Source organism: Herpailurus yagouaroundi, unplaced genomic scaffold, assembly GCF_014898765.1.
Source record: "Herpailurus yagouaroundi ecotype Mexico unplaced genomic scaffold, PumYag 163, whole genome shotgun sequence".
Taxonomy (NCBI): Eukaryota; Metazoa; Chordata; class Mammalia; order Carnivora; family Felidae; genus Herpailurus; species Herpailurus yagouaroundi.
Genome location: NW_024412404.1, coordinates 10954205 through 10980773, shown reverse-complemented (window position 1 = coordinate 10980773; position 26569 = coordinate 10954205). Strand labels below are relative to the sequence as shown.

Below are 26569 nucleotides of genomic sequence, written 5' to 3'. Positions count from 1 at the left end.
TCACGCCCCTGCTTTATTTTTCTCCTTAGCATTTACCACCTTTGAGGGTACAATCTGGCCCATACTTTGTTGGTTCAGAACGTCAGTACCGTGCAGGCAGAGTTCTCCATGTGTCTACAGACCCCCAGGACCTCGAATCACATCTGGCACATAGCAGGTCCTCAACAAATATATGCTAAATGAATGAACACACGTAGGGCTTCCAGAGCTTGACGTGGACATTCAGGTGCCACTGCCCTATGTGACGAAGTTCAGGATCACCGCCCCCCCCCCGCCCCCACATACACACACAAACACAGGCTTCTCTGAAAATGCTGGGCTCTTCTCCAGCGCTCCCCCTTCCCAGAAAGCTACCCTAAAACGGCAGCTAAAATTTCCAAACAAACCTTCTCTCCTGGTCCAGGCTCTTTTTAGGGCCGATGCACTTGGCACTGACTCCCTGACTCAAGGGTGAGGCCCCCCCCCCACCCCCCGCCCACCGGCAGCTGCTTGGTTTACAGAACCCAGCACTGGGCACAGAATGGTAGAGATGTTCGAAAAGACATTTTCCATGACTGTTCAGGCATGAGTAATTGCAAAGCTCTCCACCTCGTTCCAATCCAGAAACCGAGCAGTTGGGGGACACGTTAGTCAAACACAGGATTGAAGAAGCCCTTCGTTTATAAGTGGCGACTACACAGGACAGCCTCCCACGAAGGCAGGCCTCTGATGTTTGGGTGCCTCAATTTCTTCATCTGTACAGTGGGTAAAATAACAGGACCCACCCCAAGTTGTTGTGGAAAGGGCTGAATAATCCAAGAGAGCCTAGGACGGGCCTGCACGTGAGAAGTGTTCACTAGCTGCTCACGACCACTGCTCTTAAAGACCAGCCTTCCACGCCCCCACCCCCAGATGCACCCCTGTCAGTGGCCCTGGGGACTCGGGAAGCCGTGGCAACGACCGCCACCTCCTGCCCCACCCCCACCCCCTTCCTGAAAGACGAGAGGCGCCTGGCCAGCCCGGGAGGCCAGGAGCAGCGGGTACCGTGTTTCTGACGCAGCAGGTGTAAGGCACCCCGCAGGCCAGGGGTCCAGGGGCGTCGCAGGCGTGGTACTGGTTTTTGCTCCAATCCCGGTAGTCTTCCCCGCCGCAGCACTTAAACTGAGAGAGAGGCCAGCAGAGGGGTGCCGTGTCACCGCCGAGGCCCCAGGCACGGACCAGGAAGGGGCCCTGCCGGGAGACCCTGCGGCTTATGATGGTTCTCCTGGTAGGGGGAGCACCCGGGGCCGCGGTTGGCAGGTTGTCCTGTGCTCTCCCGGGAGGCAGTGAGCGCCCCATCGCCGGAGGGGCACGCAGGCCAAGGCTGGGCAGCCTCCCAGGGTGGGTATGGGGAGGGTACCAAACACTGGAGGGAAAGTTCTCTTCGACCCCCATCTTCACGTCCCCAGTGCAGCAGCTCAACCCTGAAGGTCCCAGAGACTAGGGCTCCATGGACGCCCCCACAGCCCAGTGGCGTTATGCCACAGCCACCCCAGCTCGGCCTGGGGGTGTTCCTCAGCAAAGGGACACACACACGGCCTGCCGTGTGGGCTCGGGACAGAGGGTGGGGACAGGGCGGGCCTCCTTTCCCCCTGGCTTAGCTTCTCCGGGCACCAGCCCCTGCACTGGCACAGATCCGAGGAGGCAGTGGCTCCCTGGAGGAGGAGGAGGAGGAGGAGTGAGTGAGTGGAGGAGGGGGAGCGGGGGAGGAGCGGCCGTACGTTGGGAGGTCAGGGAGGCCCCTCTGAAGACATGACATGTAATCTGAAACACGAACAGCAGGGAAGAGCCCGTCACCAGTGCACAGGCCCCACAGAATGAGCCAGTGGTATGTGGGCAGCGGGCACAGAGGCCTGTCAGGAGCAGGGGGAGTGAGAGGGGAGGGATGAAGGGGAGAGGCCGGCCTGGGCCGCACCACGCGGAGCCTACTGAGCCAGAATGAGTAGGGAGCTGAGATCGTATTCTGAGTGATGGGGAGTTGCTGCAGGGTTGACTAGGGGAGTGATGATGCCAGAGAGACACAAAGCAGACACCCTTCCGCAGCCCCCCAGGGAGCCCTTCCGGCAGTTTTTAGGACCTGGAAGTGCCTCCCCAGGGTGCGGTTAAAGGGCATTTGCTTTGCAGTCCAAGAGACCAGAGTTCAAACCCTCAGGCTACCCCTCCGAGCTGTGTGACTTTGGGCAAGCTGACCAGCCTCTCTGGGCCTCGGATCCTCATCCGCAAAGCAGGAAGAGCAAAGCCAGCTTTGCACAGCTGAGCTGAGGGTGACAGAGCCAGGCCATACACGAAGCACTCGGCATGGGGCCTGGCACCGAGCATAAGTCACCCCCACCCCGCCCCACCCGGGGAGAAATGAAATCCCCAAGCCAGTTGAAGGCTGGTTCCGGTAAAAACATCATGCTTCACCCGACGGTCAGAGCTGGCCGCCACACCCCTGGCAGAGAGGGGCCTCCCGGAGGCTGCACCTGTTGTGACCACAGTGAAGGCCTGAGCCAAGGGAGTGGCCACTGCGGGTGGCCCTGGGTGCGGTGAGATTTGGTTCTCACTGACGGCGAGCACGGGAACCAGGTCCCAAGGCCATGTCCCCAGAAGTGCAACGTCAAGGCACAATGACATCAGGACATCAAGAGCGAGGGGCCGTCCGTATTCCCCCCCCTCCCCGATGCAGATGAGGAACCTGAGGCTCAGGACTAAATGAGACCGAGGTGTAGAAGCCACTGAGGGCTTATCATTGCATCGACAGACTTGGGTAGACGTTGTGGGGAGAAGGACAGTGTCCCAAAATGACAATCGTCGCGTTCACAGAAGTGCTATGGGGGAAAAGGGGACGTCGTGTTCTGTTCCCCAATGCAAGAGGATGTGGGATCAGGGACGAGCTCTTTCCACATCAGGGCTGTCCCCGACTTGACAGGGAGTGAGCTCCCCGTCACTGAACGGACTCTGAACTGGGTGGCTTGGAGGTCACTCCCACCTCAAGGAAGGATGGTCTTTGCCCATCAGAGAAGGGTACCCTGGGACCCTGAAAGGTGGCTTGTAGTTTTACCTGACCTTATTCTTTTTGGGGGGAGGGGAGGGTGGTAACTAGGAGAGACAAGAAGAGTAAGGACGTTCTGGGCCAGGCACGTGGGCAGAGGACTGGTTGAGAAGGTCAGGCCCTACACTTGGTGGCTGTCCATGGCACACCATTGCTTCCCAACGTGGCCAGCTACTTGCTTTGGGAGCGGACAAGCCCCTGCTCCGTCACCCTCACCCTCTTGAGCGGGGTCCCGAGTCGGGGGGGCAAAGGGCATGGCAGGTGTGTCTGACCACGGCACCTGGCTCACCTCCTTCTGAACAAAGTCCATGATGTTTTTGAAGTCCAGATCATCATAGTAGTTCTCGATTCCTCTTCGAATGTTGTCATTCAGAAAGTCGATGGTCTATTTAGATGGAGACGGTGTGAAAGAAACAGACCTCCCCTCCCTGAGCCCAACCCAAGGTCTCCCAGGACTCGGGATTGGAACAGAGTGCCCACGTGCCCAAGGAGCTCCCACCCCGCCTGCACGAACGCCCCACCACATCCCTGCCCACACCCTCTCCATGCCCCCCGTGCCCATCTGATGCCTTAGTCCCTCTGCCATGTCTAAGCAGGAGTGATTCACACGCTTTCCCATACAGATCAGATAAGCCAGGACCCAAGAGATGGGGCCCTTCCCCAGGGAAGCAGCCACGCCACGCTGGGACTGGGCTGGCTCTGGTGCCTGCCTGGTGCTCCTTCCACTGTCCAAACACAGGCCTGAAGTGAGTCTTCCTTTTGTCCTCCAGACCTCCTCTCCACTCTCGGCTGCTATCCAAGCTCTTGCGTTATGGATAAGGAAACTGAGGCCCAAAGAGGGGCCTGACTCTGCCAGGGCACAGAGCAGGCAGGCTAGGGGTCTGGCCTGAACAAAGGGCCCACCCCCTAGCTCGGACCGGGAGGGGGTGCTGGCACATCGCCCTCTCCCGGTCACACTGGGCCTTCTGGATCAACAGCTCGGCTGTTGTGCTGAAATCCAGGAGCACAAAAGGCCCCACAGCGGGCAGGGGTGGGGGCAGGAGTGTGGGCAGCCCAACCCCAAGCTCAGAGCAACAATCAGGGCTTTCAGAGCGGGGAGGCCCGCATATCACCAGAGATCGTGCTGGCACAAAGGGGGCATTCTTGGCTCTGGAGCCAGACGATCCCCAGGGGAGGCGCCTGTGGGCGCCCCTGGGAAAACCGGGCCCTGGGTCCCAGGCCTGGTCCTGGGCTGCAGGCCCCACCACAGCCACTTCTCCTCTCTGAGCCTGAGTTACCCACTGGTGAACCAAACCTGCAGGCCCGTGTTTAAGGTAACTTCCAGTTCCGAGGCCCAAGGACTAAGCTGAGAGATGCTGTTGAGGCTCAGAGTCAAGAACAGGCCCCCGCAGCCAGCCAGGCCGCGGACGCTGCATTTAATACCCGAGCCTCCAGTTCCTTACCTGCAAAACGGTCCTCAGCCTGACAACACTAAGAAGCCAAAATAAGAACTCAAGGTTCAGTTTGGGGTCATCTCCCCACATCATCTCCAGTATCAGGAAGAGAGGAACAAAGGGTACATCAGCCACGTGCTTCCCGACACTCACTGCTCAAAGCCAAGACAATAAAGGAGACCGGCTCGGGGAAGCCTATCTCTGTGGCCAGAAGGAAAACCCTCTGCTGATGAAGGCCAGCTGCTCAGAGGCAGACCTAGGAGCCGACAACCTTGACGGTGGCCTGCGGGGGACGTGGGGCAAGTCCACTCACGGGCGCGCCAACGACCGTGCTCTCACCAGCCCTCAGCCCCTGCGCTGATCCCGGGGCAGGGGCCGGCTGGCCACACAACCCGCGCAGAGCAGGGACCCGCCTGGCCTCAGGCCCACGCTTCTCAGAGGCCCCAGGCCATGAAACCTTTCCAACCTTGGGTGCCCGCCCCTCTGGGTGATGAAGGGACAGGCCAGCCAGCTGGGACACTGTTGGGGGCACCTAAGAAACAGGACACTAGGGTGGGGCCGGTCTGCCACCCAGGGTAGGGCAAGGGAATGAGCTCATGGCATTGAACGGCACGCTGCAGGGGGCCCCTGGGTGAGCGGAGACGCAGGGGTGATGCCAGGGTCAGGGCCTGTTTCAGTCAACTTTCGAGGCATTGCAGACACAGTCCCCCATGTCCCCCTGGACCTACCCCAGTCCAGTGGCCACCTCCTCGCCCCTCTACTGGGTCACATACTGTTGGGACTCCCCCGGGGCTAGAGCTGGGGGGCAGGGGATGAGGGCAGGAGGCCCGGGGCAGGGTCAGCCGAGGGGAGAAGCCTCTCCCTCCCTCTTTGGTGAGCCGCTCTGACCTTTCTCTCCAAACCATCTCAGTCTCTGGGCACTTTCGAAACATGCTGACTCCGAAAAAGGCCTCTGTGAAAATCAGGCCTCCCATCTGGTAAGCTGAGCCGGGCCCCTGCAGGGAATGGAGGCCCCGCCAGAGGTCCTTGGAATGGGCAGGAGGAACAGATGTCCCAGGCTGCGTGGACCGTCCCCAGTTCCTCAGGGACCTCTCCGGATCACACTTGCTCTTGTGCTCTTGTGTGCATGCGCTGCCTGTGGCACCGTGAATATGTGGCCTCAGGGGCCACGTGGCCCGGGCTAAACTAAGCAAAGAGTAAGCAAACATCAAAGGCCACAAGATTTTCAGAGCACAGTGTTTAAACCACCAGAGGCAAGCTACAAAGAACTGTCCTTTCTAGTTCTTTCTTTTAAATCTAGTGTTAAAGTTATCCAAAGCCTCCACAGCAGCTTTCCCAGTAGAGGTGCTTTCTGCTTTTAAATGGAACTGGGGAGCCCGAGGAATCGGGGAGCCTGGGCCGCTCAGTTGGTTAAGCGACCGACTCTTGGTCTTAGCTCAAGTCATGATCTCCGCTCAGGTCATGAGCTCATGGTTCGTGAGTTCCAGCCCCACATCAGGCTCTGCACTGACAGCGTGGAGTCTGCTTGGGGTTCTGTCTCTCCTTCTTTCTGCCCCTCCCCTGCTTGTGCTTTCTCTCTCTCTCTCTCTCTCAAAATAAATAAATAAACTTTAAAAAACCGAATGAGGAATCAAGGGAGTGGGACCCGTGGCAGCCGCAACCCGGGGCTGGGAGGCTGGGAGGCTGGGAGCAGGCGGAGAAGGGAGGAGGGGCAGGACGTTGGCAGGAGCCTCCTGCCTGGCCTCTGGGGATGGAGCTTCCGCTGCCTTCTCCTCAGCTCCCGAGACCCCAGGCTGCGGCCCCACTGCCACCAGTACCAGCCCGGTTCCCACAGTGTGGAAGGGGGTGCTTGGCCTAGGACTTCCTTCCCTTGCACCTGGGCTGAGCCGGCACCTCCGGGTTTCCCCTCAGTGCCCCAGACTGTGGGGACTTGTCCTCTTGCCTCCAGTCCTGAGAGGGGGCCCAAATCTAACAAGCGAGACCAGAAGAGAACCCAGGAAGCAAGAAAAAAGGAGCAGAGAAAGCTACAAGGCTCTCCGGAACACGTGCTAGACCCTTCCTCAGACCTGGCCGGACGTCACAGGTTTAATCCCAAGGGAGAGGAGGCCATGCTTCAGCTTCGCAGGTGTTTGGGGCTCCAGCTGTCCCTCCCACACTCTGTCCACAGCGGGGCACCCCGGCTGTGAGGGTCTGGCCAGAGCTCAGCAGAACCTTCTCTACTTGGCTCCAGATGGGAAAGTTATATACGTTTGCGTGCTCAGCCAAGCGGGCCACCGTGCCTTCTCCTTTCTCCCTGCCCCTGAACTTCAAGGGCGTGTCCAGAACCAGCTAGTGCCGGGGCCGTGATAAAAAAAAAACAAAACAGGCTGGGTGCTGTCCACCGTTCCCTGGCCCGGTGTTGGGTGTGACCACAGCACCCTCTGGTCAAGGCCAGGAAAGAGGCCACTCTTCACCCCTGCCTTGGTAGCAGAAGGAAGGTAGAGGCAAGGAGGCCTGTGACGGGCATACAGGTGTACCAGCTACAGCCCGGCACCCTCTGGGTGTCCCGCTCAGCTCTGCCTGACTGGGAACACATGGGCAGGAGCTGCCCTTCTTCCACACCCCTACACCCTTGGGAGAGGTCCTGGAACAAGCTGGAGTACTAGGAGGTCAAGGTGAGACGGGAACCATTGTGGAGGTCACTCAGACTCTCCTCCCATTGGCTGGGGTCAGGACACTGCACTTCAGATGCCCGGGCCCTCGGGTCTCGGTGCCACTAGGCTCTGTACAAACAGAGAAGCCACTTCAGCCTGACCACCAGGTCATGCCTGACAGCAGAAACCCCACCCAGGGTCAGGGACGGAGACTTTCTTCCTTATATTCAGGAGCATGTTTATATATTGCTGCCTGGCTGGGGCCATGGCCCGTGCACCTTCCTGGGAACCCAGCGTGAGCTCGTTAGCCTAATTTGTCCTCATTTGTCACCCAGAGCAACTTGGACTTGACTGGTAGCCCGTGGGGCCAGACTTGTTAACAGTGTGTCTCAGAGAAATATGTCTTCTCCTCTTGGTGAGGAGAAATCGAACCGCGAACTCACCTCCTCCTGGAAGCGGACCTTCATGGCTCCTCACCTTTTGCTCCACCTGACACCGCCCCTTCCTACTGCCATCAACAGCCAGGCTGTTTCCCTATCCTCACCATCGGCCAGTCTCATATTTTACATTCGGGTTGGAAGGGACATTGTTTTTTTTTAGGTGGTATTTTTCCCATGATTTTAAGAAAAAGAATATTTGGGAGCTAGGGAAAAAATACAAAGAAGAAATAAAAATCACCCTAGCCCTACCCCTCAGAGGATATAAAAGTTAATATGATAATATTTCTATTATCTTCCATATTTTTCCAGGCCTAGTTTTTTCATGGTGGAGATCTGACCGCATTTATAATTTCCTGTCTCGTTTTTCAATGATTTTGAATTCTGCATCACAGGCATATGAGAACGTGGCCCACGATGAGCCTCCAAAGAGCTGAGAGCCCTGACGGTGAGGGTCCTTCCTGGGTTGCACACAGAGACCCTCCCCTGACAGGCCCCATGAAGGGACACACCATCCAATCCTCAGGGTTTGGGGATAATGAGATAATGAGAAACTCTCAGCCCTGACCTTAACCCACGGCGTCCTCAGCTGTGAGGTCTAGGGGGTGGAGGTCCTTCGGTGGAAGAAGGAGTGGTGGGTGTCATGGCCCCTGCTGAGCTACAGGGCACTGGGAAGATGGCTGATCGGGCCGCCTTTGTGAGAGTGCTCTGGAAACCAGAACTGCTGCTCACTTAGGGTACCGTTTATGAAAACAGTCGATGCTGCTGACCACAACCTGGACCTGGCTCTAGCCAGGAAAGCACTATTCCGTAACCTCTGGAAAGCCACAGGCTGGCTGGGAGCCCAGCGGCTGCACAGAAACACATCCCCACGGACGAATGGAATAAACCTCTCTCCCCTCAGGCTGCTGAGAAATGAACCAACACGCCGATCTTCCAGCTCTGAGCAGACAGTCTGAAAAGCAGAAAAGGGGGAAAGGGAGGAGCAGGTAGTGACACCAGATCGAAAAGATAACTGATGAGGCAAAGAAAAAGGGAAATAAAAGAGTATTTTGAGACAAACGAAAATGGAAACGCAACATACCAAGACTTTGGGGATGCAGCGGAAACAGTCACAAGAAGGAAGTTTATAGTGATAAACATCTACCTTAAGAAAAAAAGAGAACAACGTCAAATAAAAAATCTAACTTTACACCTCCAGGACGCAGAAGGAGAGGAGCGAACCAAGCCCCAAGTTAGTAGAGAGGGAAGGTAGTAACGAAGATCTGAGCAGAAATAAATGAAGTAGAGACTAGAAAGTCAATTAAAAAAATATCTACAGGGGCACCTGGGGGCTCAGTCAGTTAAGCATCTGACTTCGGCTCAGGTCATGATCTCACAGCTAGTGGGTTCAAACCTTGCATCGGGCTCCGTGCTGACAGCTCAGGGCCTGGAGCCTGCTCTGGATTCTGTATCTCCCTCTCCCTCTCTGCTCTCTCTCCCTTTCCCAAAAATAAAATAAACGTTAGAAAAATTAATAAAAAGGGGCGCCTGGGTGGCGCAGTCGGTTAAGCGTCCGACTTCAGCCAGGTCACGATCTCGCAGTCCGTGAGTTCGAGCCCCGCGTCGGGCTCTGGGCTGATGACTCAGAGCCTGGAGCCTGTTTCCAATTCTGTGTCTCCCTCTCTCTCTGCCCCTCCCCCGTTCATGCTCTGTCTCTCTCTGTCCCAAAAATAAATATACGTTGGGAAAAAAAAAATTAAAAAAAAATAATAAAAAGACAAAAAATGAAAAAATAAAATTAAAAGTTAAAAAAGAAATAGAAAATCTGAACAGACCAATCACGGGTCAGGAACTAGTAAACTAGTAAATGTCCAGGGCCAGACGCTTCAATGGTGAACTCTACCAAACACTTAAGGAATAATTAATACTAATCTTTCTCAAATTCTTCCAAGATATGGAAGAGGAGGAAACACTTTGAAGTCATTACGAGGCCAGCATTCCTCTGATACCAATGCCAAGCAAGGAGACTATAGGAAAAGACAAATATGGGCTAATATCTCTGATGAACATAGCTGCAAAAATCCTCGGAAAAATACCAGCAAACCAAATTCAACAGTACATTAAAAGGATCATACACCATGATCAAATGGGATTCATCCCTGGGAAGCAAGGATGGTTCAACATCTGCAAATCAATCCATGTGATAACCACATTAACAATGAAGGATAAAAGTCACAGGATCATTTTAACAGATGCAGAAAAAGTATTTGACAAAATTTGACATCCTTTTCTGATCAAAAAAACACTCGACAAATTAGGTATAGAAAGAATGTACCTCAACATGACAAACACCATACATAATAAGCCCACAGCTGACATCATACTCAATGGTGAAAAGTAAAAGCTTCTCCTCTAAGATCAGGAAGAGACAAATGTCCACTCTCACTACTTCTATTCAACATAGTCCTGGAAGTCCTAAGCCAGAGCAAAGAAATTAGGCAAGAAAAAGAAATAAAAGTCATCTAAACCAGAAACGAAGAAGTAAAATTTTCTGTTTGCACACGACATGATCTTACATATACAAATCTTCAAGACTCCAGCAAAGATCTGTCAAAATTAATAAATGAATCCAGTAAAGTTGCAAGATACAAAAATCATTTGCATTTCTATACACTAACAATGAACTATCCAAAAAAAAAAAAAAATTAACAAACCCATTTACAATAGCATCAAGTTGAATAAACTATTTAGGGAGAAATTTAACCAAGGAAGTGGAAGATCTGTACACTGAAAATCATAAAACACTGATGAAAGAAATTGAAGACAACACAAATAAATGGAAAGTTATCCCTTGTTCACGGATTGAGAGAATTAATATTACTAAACTATTCACACTACCCAAGGTGATCTACAGATTTAATGCAATACCTATCAAAATTCCAATGGCCTTTTTTCACAGAAATAGAAAAAATAATCTTAAAATTTGTATGGAACCATAACAGACCTCAAACAGCTAAAGCAACCTTGAGCACAAAAAGTAAGCTGAAGGCATCACACTTTCTGATTTCAAACTATATTACAAAGCTATAGGTATCAAAATAGTATGGTATTGGCAAAAAAAAAAAAAAAGACAAGACAAGACATACAGATCGACAAAACAGGATAGAGAGCCTAGAAATAAACCCAGTCATACCCACTAACTTTTGATAAAAGCACCAAGAATACACAACGGGAAAAAGATAGTCTCTTAAATGGTGCTGAGAAAACTAGATATCCACATGCAAAAGAATGAATTTGACCATCAGCTTACATCATACACAAAAGTCAACTCAAAATGGATAAAAGACCTAAACGTAAGACCCGAAATTACAAGACTCTTAAAAGAAAACATAGGGGAAAAAGTCCTGCACGTTGGTCATGACAATGATTTTTTGGATCCGACATCAAATGCACAAGCAACAAAGGCAAAAATAAAGAAGTGGGACTACATTACATAAAAGGTTTCAGGGCGCCTGGGTGGCTCCGTCGGTTAAAACCTGAATCTTGATTTCAGCTCAGGTCATGATCTCACGGCTTGTGGGTTCAACCTCCACATCAGGCTCTGCGCTGACAGCATGGAGCCTGCTTGGGATTCTCTGTGTCTCCCCCCCCCCCGTCTCTGTCCCTCCCCTGCTCACACTCTCTCTCTTTCAAAATCAATAACCTTTTTTTTTAAGTTTCAACAAAAGAAATAATTAAAAAACGCAAAGACAACCAACAGAATGGGAGAAAATATTTGTAAACCATGTATCTGATAAGAAGTTAATATCCAAAATGTATAAGGAAACCTTACAACTAAATAGCAAACAACAATGACAACAATTATGATCTGATTAAAAATGGGCAGAGGAACTAAATAGATGTTTTCATAAAGAAGACATCCAGATGGCCAACGGGTATATGAAGAGACGCTCAACATCACTCATCATCAGGGAAATGCAAACTGAAACCTCAATGAGATACCACCTCATGCCTATTTGAATGGCTATTATCAAAAAGACAGGACGTAACAAATATTGGAGGGGAGAAAAGGAAACCTTTGTACGCTGTAGGTGGGGATGTAAATTGGCACAACCATTATGGAAAACACTATGAAAATTCCTCCAAAAATTAAAAATAATGGTGCAATATATCCTTTGGCTATATATAGTACAGCATTGTTCACAATAGCCAAACTATGGAAACAACCTAAGTACCCATTGACGGATGATGGAGATATATATGTATACATTTTTTAATTCATATATTTTTATTTTATTTTTTTACAGTTTATTTATTGATTTTTGAGAGAGAGACAGTGAACAAGCATGAGTCGGGGGAGGGCAGAGAGAGAAGGAGACAGAGAATCCGAAGCAAGCTCCCAGCTGTCAGTGCAGAGCCTGACACGGGGCTTGATCTCACAAACTGTGAGATCATGACCTGAGCTGAAATCAAGAGTCAGATGCTTAACCAACTGAGCCACCCAAGAGCCCCTATATATTTTTATTTTTATATTGTATCGTACGTATATTCGTCCATTGCATATACACACAACGAAATATTCTTTAGCCATCAAAAAAAAAAAAAGAAGGAAATCTTCCATTTGTAACAACACGGATGGACCTGGAGAGCATTATGCCGAGTGAAATAAGCCAGACAGAGAAAGACAAATACTGTATGGTATCACTTATACGTGGAATCTACAAAAAAGTTGGGCGGGGGGCGGGGGGGATAGTGGAGCCTGGGTGGCTCAGTCGGTGAAGAGTCTGACTTCAGCTCAGGTCATGATCTTATGGTTTGTGAGTTCGAGCTCCGTGTTGGGCTCCATGCTGGCAGTGCAAAGCCTGCTTAGGATTCTTGCTCTCTCCTCTCTCTTCCCCTTCCCTGCTCATGCTCTCTCTCTCTCTCTCTCTCTCTCTCAAAATAAGCAAATAAACAAACAAATAAATAAATAATTTTTTTAAGAAAGGGAAACCCATAGAACGAGGGAGCAGAAAAGGAGTTACCAAGGCCTAGGTAGGAGTGGTGGAAGAGGGAGACGTTGGTCAGGGGTACGAACTCTGAGTTATATGACGAATAAGTTCTCGGGATCTAATGCGTGTCGTGGCGACTATAGTTAACAACAGCATATTCTATACGTGAGATCTGCTGAGAATAGGTCTTGAGTATTCTCACTAAAGAAAAAAAAAAATTACCGTCTGAGGTGATGGATGTGTTATTTAACTGGATTGTGGTAATCACTTCACATTGCACAGTTTGAAAATATTACAATTTTACTTGTCTCCTATACCTCGGTGAAGCTGGGGTCGGGGAGGAACAAAGAACTGAAAAAGAAGACTGAGCCGACTCGATCTTGCTGTGTGCTCTCAGTTTTCCCAACCTCTCTGTGCCTCACTGACTCCACTGAGATGGGAATCTCCCCTCCCCTCTCCTGGAGTCCATAAAATGGAAAGAAGGCCCCTGGATTCCGGGGGTCAAGCCTGTGTTCAAGGCCCATCCCTGCTCCCACCCGGGCCAGGATCCAGCTGCGCGCATGAGGAGCTTGGTAGGAGTCAAACACCGGGTCATTTGAGGGATCCGGGATAGTGATGCTGCCTTGGGCTCAACTTCTGATAAGAGCGACAACCTGACCGCAGTCCTGATGCAACTGCCCCGCAGCAATGCCCAGGAGCGCCAGGGCCCAAGCTGTCTGGGTGGGGAGGGTGGAGGCAGGGGGTGGACAGACAGGGCAGAGGTTGTGCAAACTTGCCCTGCTCCTCAAGTCCCACCTCCGACACCAAGGCCAGGATGAAGACAAAGGAATGGGCTATGGGAGAAATGACAGAGCCTTGAGTTGGAAATCAGCCCTGCACAGCCACCAGCTTCTTGCAGGACCGTGGGCCAGTCCCTTCTCTTCTCCAGGCTTCAGGACAGAGGAGCTAATGTGTAGCAAGAGTCCAACGGGGGGGGGCGGGGCCATTGCCACGCCAGGTTCTCACATGCATTCTCTCATCAACTCCTCACCCCACATGCCAAGAGCTAGGAATGATAACGCCTTGAGATCCTGAGGATCTGAGAGGCTAAGTGACTTGCCCAAGGTCACACAGCCCGTGTAAAGTGGCCCCTAAACCATGGCCTACGAGGACCTAGGGGGTCTGTCTTGGTGGCCCTTGCGACTTTTCCTTCCATGCCTCCCCATCAGTTACCCACTTCAGCCCAGTGGCCCGCACACTGGTCCACAAACCTGCCAAGCTCCTTTCTGCTTCAGTGGTTCCCTCTATCTGGACTTCTGTTCCCCCTGCGCCTTGCCTACCCCAGGCACTCACCTGTCACCTGTTCTGTTTTCTTGTTCTCTGGTTTACTTGTTCAGCGCCCGTCTCCCCGGCAGAATGGACACTCCACAAGGAATGATCTACCCTTCTCTCTGCACACCCCTAGTTTACAGCCCAGGGCACGCACGGTGGGAGCTCAGCATACACATGGCTGATACATGCACCAGAGACCCACCTGGTTCCGGAAGATCAAGGCCACCACACCACCAATGAGCTCAATTATGAGGCAAATCCCAAGGATATACATAAACTGAAAAACAAAATTCAGAGATTCACTTAGAGGGACAAGAGAAGCATCCTTTGCCCCAAGGTCAAGTGCGATAAGGAGAATCCTCTCTGTTGGAGCTCCTCTGGCTCCCGGGCCTTTTCCTCCTTCCTCCTGTGAGGGCACGGGATGTGGACAGATATTCCCCGGGAAAACCCATCTCTGGGGCCAGTCAGTGGTCGGGAAGTGTGACTCAGCTGTCCAGGCCAGATGGTTATTGAGGTTTATCCCACGGTCCTCAGCAGAGTCCAGGCAGAAAAACACCCCTCCTACCGCCACCGCCACCAGGAGAGCTGACCCAGAGTGGGCAGGCCTGGCTAGATGGGCAGCCGCCACAGCATTTCCAGCTCTGCCCGCAGAGCCCCTCAGAAGTGGCTTCCCAGCCCCCCCCCCCCCCCGCCCAGAGTGGGTGAGAGAATGTCTGAGGCTTGAAGGATATATCCCCCCACCCCTGCCCCATCACAAAGCAGGTATTGTCCAAACTGATGCCAGCAACTTCCAGCCTCAGGCAGCACCAACACACTGCTTATCAGGGCTTTTCGGACCTTCCCACGTGAGAGGTGACAGTGAGGTCAGACACACACGTGGGTACAGAGTGAATGGATCTGCCTACCCAGTACCCCCAGCTTTGGGGAGCCATCCCTCACTGTGCAGAAAGGGGGGCAGGTAAGGCTGGCGCCATGGCAGGCACTTACTTGGCCCGGGCAGGCCCATCAGAGTCCTGGGACTTCGGCCATAGGTTACCAGGAAACGCTCTCTGGGATCAAGGGCCATAAACCCTCTATTGGCGTGAGGTGCCTAGTGACAATTGCAAAGAGAGCCTGAGGACCCAGCCTGGCATCCAGTTGGGAGGTGGTGAAAGAGCAGGAGCCCAGGGGTACCATCTAAAGCCCTGGTCTCAGTGTGGGCTTGCTGATTACGTGAGCCAAGGACTCACCACCAACATCTTTGGGGTTTGCTTGCTCTCGTTTGAATATGGTTTCTCCCATACTGAAAAAAAAAAAAAAAAACCGGGCTGCCCAAAGGCCCAAGGGCAGTCTCCCCAGTTCTCTAGGGACTCCAAGGACCACCCCCCACCCACCGGCTGAGGGGTGCGTGGGGCCAACTCACCGCTTGGAGAAGGCACAGGTTGTCGCGGAGGGAAGCCAACACTCCAATGAAGGACACGATGAACATGATGACCCCCAGGAGGATGAGGATAATGGCTGGGGCCAGAAAGGCACTTTCAAGGGTTTTATATTTCTGCCGCTCAACTTCTGCGTAGATCCCCACCGACAGGATCAGGCCCCCGATCAGCTGCAGCAAGAAAGCAAGGAGTGAGAGCGAAGGACTGGCAGTCACTTGATTTTCCTACAAAGAGTTCGTCTGGGGGTTATGGTGCCCATCACTGGGGGGCTCACCCCGGATGACCACAGATGAGGGAACGCGCTATGGGCTGAACCATATTCCCCCAAAGTTCATACGGGGCACTGCTAACCCCCAGGGCCTCAGAGTATGACTGTATTTGGAGACAGAGCCTTGAAAGAGGTAATTAAGTTAAAATGGGGTTATACGGGTGGGTCTTAATCCAGGATGACTGTTGTCCTTGTAAAAAGAAGAGATGAGGGACAGACACACACAGAGGGAAGACCACGTGAGGCCACAGGGAGAAGGCAGCCACTTACAAACCAGGGAGACAGGCCTCAGAGGAAACCAACCCTGTGAAACCTTCACCTTGGACTTCTAGCCTCCAGAGATGTGAGGAAGTAGACTCCTGTGGTTGAAGCCAAACGGTCTGTGGTGTTTTGTTACAGCAGCCGTAGCACGCTGATACAGGCTCTGTTTGGAAATGCCGCGTTAGAGGCAAATACTGGTGAGTCGGGAGAAGGGCCACTGGTTGGGGGGTCAGAGGGCCTGGGTTTGAGTCCCAGCTCCGCCGTTGCTAGCCGTGGGCCTTAGACAGGTATTTGAGCCTACGGTTCCGTGTTGCCTCTGAAAAGGGGCAGGATGACGCTTGTTTCTGCCCTGCTCCCGCCCGAAGTTTCCGCAAGGCTTTCGTGAGATAAGGAAAGCGGAGAAACAGAAACCTAAATGCTCGGGGCCGCTGTAAGGACTGCTACCCGGGCAGGTCACCCCGAGGACGTTTCAGAGCTGCTCAGGGGGACGGGCACTGCGCAAGCCCCGTAAATATGGACTGTATTTGCAGAAGGACCGTCAGGAAGGCCGAAGGTTGGAGCAGGAGGAGTTTTGAGAGGATTTTTAAGTCAAATTCCTTGTTATCAACTTTCCCAACAGTGGAAAGACGACTCTTATAGCACTCCATCAGGAAAATTCAGGTGACAAAGCCCCCTTGGAGGGCTCCTCCTTTCTCTCAGCCTGAAAACTCGCATACTAAATTTTCAGGGATTTTTTTTTTTTTTTTTTTTTTTACTTATTTTGAAAGAGAGAGAAAGCACGAGTAGGGGAGGGACAGAGAGAGAGAGGGAGAGAGAATACCAGGCAGGCTCCACGTGGTCAGCACAGCACCCGATGCAGGGCTTGAACGCTGGAACCGTGAGATCGTGACCTGAGCCGAAACCGAGAGTCGGGCACTTAACCGACTGAGTCACCTGGGCACCCCTAAATTGTCAGGGAGTTTTATCAGCTGACGCCACTCCCAACCCTCAGACAAGTCTGGGGCTCCCTCGCCCGGGATCCCGTAGCAGTGTCCTGACCGACCCCGTCCAGCCCATTCTCCACACCAGAGTGACCAGGCAAACCCTCATCAGAGCAGGCTGGTTCTCTGTAAGAATAAAAACATCAACCTCGATCACAGACGATAGGCCCACATGACCTGTCTGAGCTCACCACTCCCTCTCCTCCTTCTTCTCTCTGCTTTAGCAGCACTGGGTAAAACACGCTAGTGTATAATCCCAGGGCCTTTGCCCAGGCTGTTCCCCCTCCCCAGAATGCTCTGCCTCCTGACATCCACATGGCTCACTCCCTCACCTCCCTCTTGTCTTTGCTCAATTGTCAGCTGCTTTGTGAGGCCTTTCCGGGCCATCTGATCTAGAAGGAGAAAATCCCTCCCCCTGAAAGTCCTGACACCATTCCCCCTTTTATTTTCCTCCTTTGCACTTACCAGTATGTAACAGGCAACTTTTTTCTGTTACCTTTTAATTGCTTGTCTTCCCCCGTAAGACTATAAGCTCCAGGTCAGGAGGGATTTTCCAACTCTTTTGGGCATCCCCAGCACCCAGAACAGTCCTCACATTTAGGTACCACCAGTGTTTACAATCCACGTGCATTGAATGGATGCGAACCGGACTTTCCAACCAACCCCCTTAGGTTTGAGGCCAACGCTATCTACCCAGTCTCCTGTCTGTCCAAGGACCCTGACATTCCATGCTACACACTGCTGGGGGCAAGGACACATCATTAGCTATGCTGCACTTCCCCTCCAAGGAGAAGGTGGTGTGAGAGAGTAACCAGAGCTGAGGTGCAGCCAGCTAAGGTGCCCGGAAAGGAAGTGAGGGATCATACAGACGGGATGTTGGCGAGATATGCCACGAACATAGCTACCCTAGAGTCACATCCAGAACACTGAGGAGGCCGCCCCTCCTGTTACTCACCGGTCTTAAATTGGCTCAATGTGCCTTCAAAATAGATCTCCGTGACTTCCTTCTAAAGAGCACTAAGACTGCATCCTGGGTAAAGGGAGGTGCCTGATTTCCCCTCACTTTTGACAAGTAGTGAGGATGCCAAAAGTCAAACAGACCAAGCTTATTTAGAACCGCCCCCCCCCCATCACAGAGGATTGCCAGGAAGCCATCTCCCCCTGGGGGTCCACTGTATTTGAAAAGATAATCCGGGATTACTGAGACCCACTTCCCCCCAGCCTGAAAGGAAGAACTTTCCAGCACAGGAGGTGCTAACCCAGCTGACAGACTCAGCCAGGAGTCACTTATTAACAAGTTGACCATATCAGGAAAACCATGAGTGAAACGATGTCATCGAAAGTACCCACTTGGGTAAATGTTTACATTTATAAGGCAGAACACACACACACACACACACACACACACACACACACACACGGAAAAACTTCTATAGGAAATAAAATCTACCTTTAACAGAGCAAGGTTATCTGGTCAGTTCACGCTCCAAAAGCCAGAACAAGGTAAAATGATTGTTCAAGGCCGTCCTGAGCCCTGTGGGTCCTCTGGGAACAAGAACAATCATTTTAAAAAGCCCAGTCTCCCCCTTCTGAATTACTGGACTGCTAAGGAATCGCCCACTGAACCCTAACCCTGAATCAGACCCAGAGCCCGGAGATCCCTCCACCCCAAAGCTGAAGATCGTGCTTAAAGAAGACTGCACAGGATGGAAGTCTTCACAGCCCAGGCAGGGAGTGAATTAAATATGCAAGGACACAGTGTACTTGAGGGCTTCAGAGGTGGGTTTTATCCTCTGTCTTGATGAAAAGTGAAATTCTTCTACTGTGGCTGACCCAACAAGATAGCATCTAAGTATTTTCAGAATTGCTTCCACATACTTCTGCAAATTTTGTGTTTCCTGTTTTAAAGATTTTTTTTAAGTTTATTTCTTTATTTTGAGAGAGAGGGAGAGAGCACACGAGCAGGGGAGGGAGAGAGACAGAGAGAGAGAGAATCCCAAGCAGGCTCTGCGCAGACCCCGATGCGGGGCTTGAACTCATGAACCGCAAGATCGTTTCCGGAACTGAAACCAAGTGTCGGACACCTAACCAGCTGAGCCACCCAGACATGCCACTGTTTCCTGTTTTAAAGGAAAACAGGCTCTTCTGGGCTGGGGGGACCCAGGCCCTAACATCTAGGCTGTCCCTCATTCCTGCCTAAGGCCATGCTTCTGGGTTAAGGTAGCCTGCTTTGGAAACCATCTCCAAAACAGCAGAGCAGAACTGACCCCAGCCCTCTCCATAAAGGCAGTCAGTGGCTTCTTCTATTTTTACAAGCTCCCTAGAGCCCCGGGACCCACTCCAGAACAGCCTTGCCGGCAGGAAACAAAACTTCCTTTGGTCTGAGCTCCCTCCTGTTGCAAAGCATCGCATTTTCCCTGCCGGTCAGCCTTACAACATTTCCAGACCACCAAAGCCCTAGGAAAAACTCCTGTGGCAAACTTAACCCAAGCCTCCTGGCTCCACGAGCACTGTGCACTGAGTCGTCACACGCATACTTCTCCTGGCCCACCCGCTTCTCCTGCCACCCCAGCCCCCCTAGCGGCCTGGCAGACAACCCCTGAGGCGGCTCCCAACTCAGCACAGGCCGCTCTGGTTTCCTCATTCAAGTGATCAAGGGGCAGTGGGCCTGGGGAGAGGCAGCCATACCCCCTTTCCAGGAACTTTAAGATTTCCAGTGATATTTACATATCCAATGACATCGGTTTATGTTTGCATTTGAGTATAAAACTAACTGTCATTGTAAGCATGCGATCCCATCCAGTCCTCTCTGCTAATTATAGCCTTTCCCCCAAGGCTGCTGGGGGACCATTCCAGCTCCAGCCAGAAGCAAATGGCCCATCTGTCATGCAGGACATCTTCAGCTACAGACAGCTGGGGGGGGGGGGGGGGCGGGGCAGGGGGTGACCACATGGCCATGCCCATGTGGGGCCCAAAGCTGGGGGGTGGGGGTGGGGATGCTGCTGGCAGCCACAGGCCAGGCCCAACGCCCCAGGCTTTGCAAGCCCTGTGGCATCATCAACAGGCTGTGCAGGAGCCCCGTGGTCCAGCATCAACTGGGCCTGAAGGTTCCCGCTGAGCCCTGCAGCTTGGAACCAGTTTCCTTCTCGGCAGGGAGAAACCCAGCTTCACACAGCTGCCGGGAAGCAGGAGGCCCTGTGACATTCCAGCCCCGGCGTCTCCTCCTTCAGGAAGCATCTGGTCACCAGTCTGCCAGCTCACTCCCAGCTGACGCATGTCTGCACTTACAGACCCGTTTCACCCCCAAAGGCACATACCAGGCACCTAGTATGTCCCAGGTCCTGAGGTCACAGGGGTCACAAGACCAGATAGGGGTCAGATAGGGGTCAGAGAGGTGGGAATTGACCTCTACAGTCCACTGGATGGAATTCAGTGGGTCTTTGAACTGGGGTTGGAGAAAAGGTCATACCTTTACTTTTGTTAACCTCTAGCTGAAATGTTTCTGGCACAAAAAAAGTTGACGATTCCCTGGTCCATGGGAAGCGAGCTGCGATTCTTACCATGGAGAGGCACAGGGGGCTCTGGGAATTCCATAGAAAGTAATGGGGAGAAACAGAATGTCAGGAAATCAGGATGGGCTTCCTGGAAGAGTCAGTGAGTGTTTCCTGGAAGATCCCAAGAACGGCTCCATTCTGGAACTGTTTCACGAGGCCACTCAAGGCTCCAGAGTTCTCTGTTGGGCCCAAACAAAGCACTTTTCTGCGTTTCCGGCTTTGAAAGGATGTGAAGGGTAGCTAAACCCCAAGGCCCAAGAGAGATTTTAGATAAGATGGGGTGAGCAGGGCCCCTGCATCCGGCCAAGCAACCCTGAACCTCACATGTACCAGCCCTTCTGCCCCGGGTCAATCCTGCCTGGCCCTGGCCACACAGCCCCTTCCTCCACAGGCTTCGTACCAGCTTCTCTCCCGTACAGACAGACGGCGGTGCCGGAAGGAGCGACAGAGGGGAGACAAGAGGTGGGAGCTGGCGTCCTGGGCCTCCGTTACCAGCTCAGTGCTCCTGGCCACGTCATGTCTCCTCTTTAAGCCTCATTTTCCACCGGTAAAATAGTGAAGCCCGCTGCCGCTTACAGAGCGGTTACGCTTACCAGCAGCCTGTATGCGCTATACCAGGTCAAGAAGGCTGGTCTGAGATGTCCTTGCAAAATACACTGGCGCCCATAGCGGGACAGCGCTGCGTTCTAGGATGACGCTACTGTCCAAGATCGTAGCCACTTGTCACGTTCTCGAAGTGTGACTCGTGTGCCTAAGGAACAAACTTTTCGTTTGATTTCACTGGGCTTAATTTGAATTTGACCACGTGAAGCTCGTGGCCACCGTAGCGGACAGCACAGCCCTAGAGTGTGCCCCTCACCACTCCCCCGCAGTGGTCCTTTCTGAAGTCACAGAGGCCAGCCTTATTTAAAAACCATGTGCCCCAACCATCCAGCCACTAGCTAGAGAAGGTTCAATTAATATTCACTGACCTCACTCAGCAGAAAACAGTCTCTTTGCCCAGTTGCGTCAAGAAAGCTCAGCTTGTGCTGGCCCACTCCTCCTGCCCCTAAGGAAAGCAGGACAAGCAGGATCCAGAAGGTCCTGGCAGTGTCTCCAACCCAAGCTGACACAGGGCTCATTCTGTCTCCTCCGGAAGACTGGCAGTCCCACCCCAGGACCACTGAGCAGTATTCCCCGCCCTTGGGTGCTCGACCCGGTGTCCCGCCCTGGCCCCAGCCCTACCCACAGTCAGCCCGTGCTTGGGGAAACCAAACCAAAGCCAGCCCCTTGGGGAAGCAGCAGTGGCTGTCCCCTCCTGCCGGCGAAGGATCCAGTCTCTGGTCTTCATCACCGGACTTTGCTGATAACTCTGCCTTGACCCTGGACAGGACTTCTTTAAAACAAAAAAACTAGACATCAAGTGCAGAGAACCTGGTTAATTGCAATCCTTGGTCCGTGACATTCTCTGACACAGCCCGCTTTTGCTTGCAATGTAATAAGCACCACTTATTATCCAGTTCTCCTGTCCCCGCTGATTTGGCACGACCCTGTTGTCACACATTAAGCTTCCACATATGCTTAGGTCTGTTTCTGGCTCCTTATCCGGTCCATCGGTCAACCTGGCTATCCGCAAACAAACCTCCCCATCCCAGCGACTCCCGATTGGTAACACATCTGGGCATCTGGTAGGCCAATTGCCTCCTTTATGTCTTCTTCCCAAGTGGCCAGATATCTTTGGACATTAATTCTTCCATACACATTTGAGAATCACTTTGTCAAACTCCACACAAAAAAAAAAAAAAAAAAAAAAAAAAAAAAAAAAAAAAAACCCTGCTGAGGTTTGACGGGACCACATTGACTCCATAGATCTCTTTGGGGAGGATTGACATCTTTACTCTGTCAGGGCTTCTGGCCCATGGGCATGGTGTATTCCTTCTTTGTGTCTTCTTTATTATGACTTCTCTATAAACAGTGCTCTCCATCCTCCTCCAGGCAGAAACGGGGAAAGGCCTCTAGAAGGCTGGAGGGCCCGCCAGCTAGGTCCAGGGGTGGAAAACACAGAAAACAAACCTCTGGGAAGCAAGGTGGGCACCTCAGTCTGTTTTGTGCCCCCTCCCATCCCTAGCAGTCAGGTAGAGGCTCGATTTAGAAGACCCCTCCATGGACACAGAACGTTCCAGGCTATGAGGGAGCTAGGCTGGGAGGTCTGGCAGCCCCAGCTACTAGAGCCAGCCATGGCCGAGAGCGGAATTTCTAATTAAGAACCCCCACATGCACTGAGCACTGTGGGTAAGAGCCGACCCAGCTGGGCCTCTCCTTAGGAAAAGTTGGGGGGCAGACATGTGGGGAGTGGCAAAACAGATAACGAATAAGGATGTTCTGAGATAAGAGGCACAGCAATCAGGTCCTCCTGGGAAATCAGGAAAGGCCCATTGGGGGTTCCCACTACTGGACCCTCCACGAGGGCAGGGATCACCGGCCCAATGCACCTGTCAGAGGGATGAATCTGAGAAATGGCCATGCTTCGGATGCCCAGAAACCCAAAGAAGAAACCCTGGGGATCCCATTCTAGCACAGAACGTTCCACGGCTTATGGATCAGAGTGATTTATGGTTAATCTGAAGCCCGGGGAAAGAGCCAAGGCAAAAAAGGAGAGTCCAGGGCAGATCCCCTCCACCCAACACACTCCTCTCCCTGGTTTCCTTTTCCCTCCCTCTCCAGATCTCTCCCCCCGCCCCCCCCCCCCGCCCCCACGCCTTCACTGTGTCAGAACCAAGAGAGCCAGAAGCCACATCCTCCCGGGGCTGTGTTCCCATGACATCTGAGTGATTATCTCAGCCCCAGGTGGGTCCCAGCCAGGCGGGCTCATTAGCAGAAGCCAATCTGAACAGAAGCCACTGAGCCCTGGAATGCACCCTGGACAGGTGGGCCTGGCAGTGGGGACAGGAAGCCCCCCAGCTCTGGCCTCTGCAAGCAGCACCCTGGGCTCAGGGCTGTGGCTGTTGGCGGGAGTGGGTCAGGTGGCCCAGGCCGCCCCACCTCTCAGACCTTTTAAAAGGACGCACAGGCTCACAGAGGTGATGAAGGGGCTTTGTCCCAGACAACAGGCCCCAGCAGCCTTTCAGAGCATACACATGTCTACCAGATACTGGGCCAGACATCCCCGATTCTTCCACTGGCCTGGGGCTTTTCCCAGAGACAGCATGGGAATCATCCCTCAGAACCCGAAGCGAAGGCGAGAGGAACTTCAGGGATGGGGTCGGGGAGTAGGCGGGGGTCTCCTGTGACCTCACTTCTCCCTGACTCTCCAGGCTGCTGGAAGGAGAAGTTCCAGTAAAGGAGGCAGCTGCCTGGAAAGGACTGGGCAGGGCAGGGCAGGGCAGTGGTAGGGGAAGGAAGAGAAGAAGGGCTTCCCAGCTTCAGCGCAGAGGGCATTGAGGCCCCACAGCCAGGCTACCGCCTCCCAAGGGTCACGTGGCTGGGTTGGGCATATACAAATTCGGCGTTGTCTCTAGGCTAAGTGTTTCATGCTTCTTATTTTTAACGTGAGGTATAGTTTTATATCGAAGAAAAAAAACATGAATCAAATTGCTTTTTATATATACGTGGCCCTCGGCTCGTTCTTTCCCCCTCTGCCCCTGAACTAGAGTTGGAAGGCGGAGGAGGCATTCAGAACACAAGTGTCAGTGCTGGGTGTGTGCGGGGCCTTCAGAACTGCCTCCACGCCAAGGGCTCGTGACTCCAGAGACACGAGGAGAAAAGGGGAGAGCGTCACACACTGAAAGGAGCACTGGGGGTAAGGGGAGACTATAATCCCAGCTCTGCCGCTGACTCCCATGTGACTTTGGGCAAGCCCCTTCCTATCTCTGGGCCTCAGTTTCCCTGCTCCAAAAGGGAGGGCGTTGGCTACAAGCTCTAGAATCCCTTCACTGCTCTAGAAGTCCAAGAAAACTCACAAGAGAATAGCCCCGCCTAGAATCCCGGCCACTAGCAGACAGAACATGGCCCGAAGTCTCCTCTCCTGGGGTCCCCTGCTCTCCTACCTGGTCCAGGATGTTACGTTCGGCATGAAAAAAAGCCCTGCAGGGGACAGAGGTCCCCCCACCCCAGCCTCCACCAAGGCATGCACCCCAGGGCTGTCTCCTACAGCAGCAATGGAAAGGAGATGAAGAGTTGTTTGGAAATAGTAAAGGTGTAAGGGGCTAATTAACACCCATCCTCCAAAACTCAGCTCAAAGCCCTCCTCCCCTGGGAAGCCTTTCTGGATCACCCCAGCAACAGGGATCTCTCTCCACTCCCGATCCCCTGTGAAACCAACAATGGGAAGCCCTCACTAGTCCTGATATTTACAGTATGAATGATGCCCATTGAACAAATAATTCCAGGTGTTTATTCCCTACTGCACACAGGCCACGATGGCAGGACCCCGCAGCACCCATGCCGTCTTTGACCGCGACAACTTCAGAGTCCTCACACACTACGCCGAATCAGTTCCACAGGTTCGCAGGACCTGTGGTGGCTTAGCTCCCAGACCACACCCTCCCCACAGAAGCCACATGACAAGCGGGTAGGGCCCACACCGGCTCACAGTGGCCTGATGAGCCACAATGTCCCTGAAGCTCCTGACACCCAGCAGGTGTTCAATCAATGTTATTTCTCCTTCCACACTAAAGATATAGGACTGTTCTTTGGTTGCTGTGTTTTTTTTTTAAGTTTATTTATTTTGAGAGAGAGAGAGGGAGGGGCAGAAAGAGGGAGAGAGAGAGAATCCCAAGCAGGCTCCTGGCTGTTAAAGCCCAGTCCAAGGCAAGGGGAGGGGCTCAATCCCACCAACCGCGAGATCATAACCTGAGCTGAAATCGAGTCAGCCTCTTAACCGACTGAGCCACCCAGGCTCCCCAAAGGTATAGTACTCGTCTAACACTGACGTTTCAAAACTCAAATCAGATGCCAGAAACCACTTCCCCTTTTAGAGACACTTTGGTTCACGGATAATTCGGGGAAAGGGGTGTCCCTACTCTGAAATCCAAGGCAGCATTCACTGATTCAACATACATTTCTTAAGTACCTATTTTGTACCAAGCCCTGGGAATAAAAAGAGAAGACGTAGTTCCTGCCCTCAAGACACCTGCTCACCAATAAATGCAGCAGAGTTAGGGAAATACAATGCGGGAGTCGAGTGTGCAGAGGGGCCAGGGAGGAGCAGATGCTAAATCACAGGCAAGACCGGTGAAATCTAGGAAGGCTTCCCGGAGAAGGTGATGTTAATGGACTGAGTCCACGTAAGGCGTGTAATAGACAAGCAAAGATTTCTGAAGTGGATGAGGGGTTTCAGATACCCATGAAGGTGCCATGGAAACAGCAGGCCGGCACAGCTGGAGTCAAGCACGGGTAGATGGACGAAGAGAGGAGGCCAGGCAAGCCCGCAGCCGCCAGGCCACCAAGGCCAGCCCTCTCTGATTAAACCCAAATGTCCATTCACTCAACATCTCTTCACTGAGAGGATTTGTAAGCCATTGGTTCTCAACATTTTTCATCTCAGGACTCCTTTTCACTCTTTTGGAGTGGAGGCTCCCAGGGCTTTTATTTTTACGTCCATAAAAATCTATCAATCAGTTACTACCTAAGAAATTAAAACACGTATTTTAAATATGTATTAACTCGTTTAGAAATACCAATAGATTTACGTATTAACCTACATAGCATGCTTTTTATAAAAGATTTTCCAAAAACAACGGAGGGAGAAGAGGGGCACGGGCTTCACATTTTTGCAAACAACGGGGGCTGATGGGAAGACGCCGCTCCCCACTCAGTCCGCCGCCACGTCACCACGCTGTGCCCTGAAACGCTCCGCGGAACGCCCCCCAGGATGAGGGTGTGGGAGGCCAGCAACATCTCAGCGTCACTATAAAAATGGTTCTGACTTCGCGGACCCCTAGAAAGGGTCCCCGCAAGGATCGCTGGAGGCGCACACTCTGAGAGCAGCTATTTGGGGAACGAGAGGCGGTGGGGGACACAGCGATAGCAGCGACCCAAACACGAAAGTCCCCGCTCTTGGGGGCGGGGGTTCACATTCTAGCTGGGGAGAGACAAATAAAAACGCAGTATGCCATGGTTATGAGTGCTATGGAGAAGAAAACAGGAAAGGCCAGGGAGGCTGGGGGGGCCCCCCCCCCCCCCCGGGGCCGGGAGAGACTGCCAGTTTAAATAGCTTAGTCAGGGAAAGTGACATTTGAGCAAAGACTTGATATAGGTGGAGGGCTCTCT

The 26569-nt window shown here is 52.6% G+C and overlaps 1 protein-coding gene across 1 annotated transcript in view; it reads right to left on the bottom strand.

Annotated features, from left to right (window-relative positions):
- TSPAN15 (tetraspanin 15) overlaps positions 1-26569 on the bottom strand; it is a 49019-nt gene that overhangs the window by 6875 nt on the left and 15575 nt on the right. The window contains exons 2-5 of the mRNA XM_040485237.1: positions 15242-15427; positions 14042-14116; positions 3342-3437; positions 1024-1140 (exon numbers count right to left, since the gene is read on the bottom strand). Of these exons, the coding sequence (XP_040341171.1) occupies positions 1024-1140; positions 3342-3437; positions 14042-14116; positions 15242-15427 (474 nt within the window). The remainder of the gene's footprint in view (positions 1-1023; positions 1141-3341; positions 3438-14041; positions 14117-15241; positions 15428-26569) is intronic.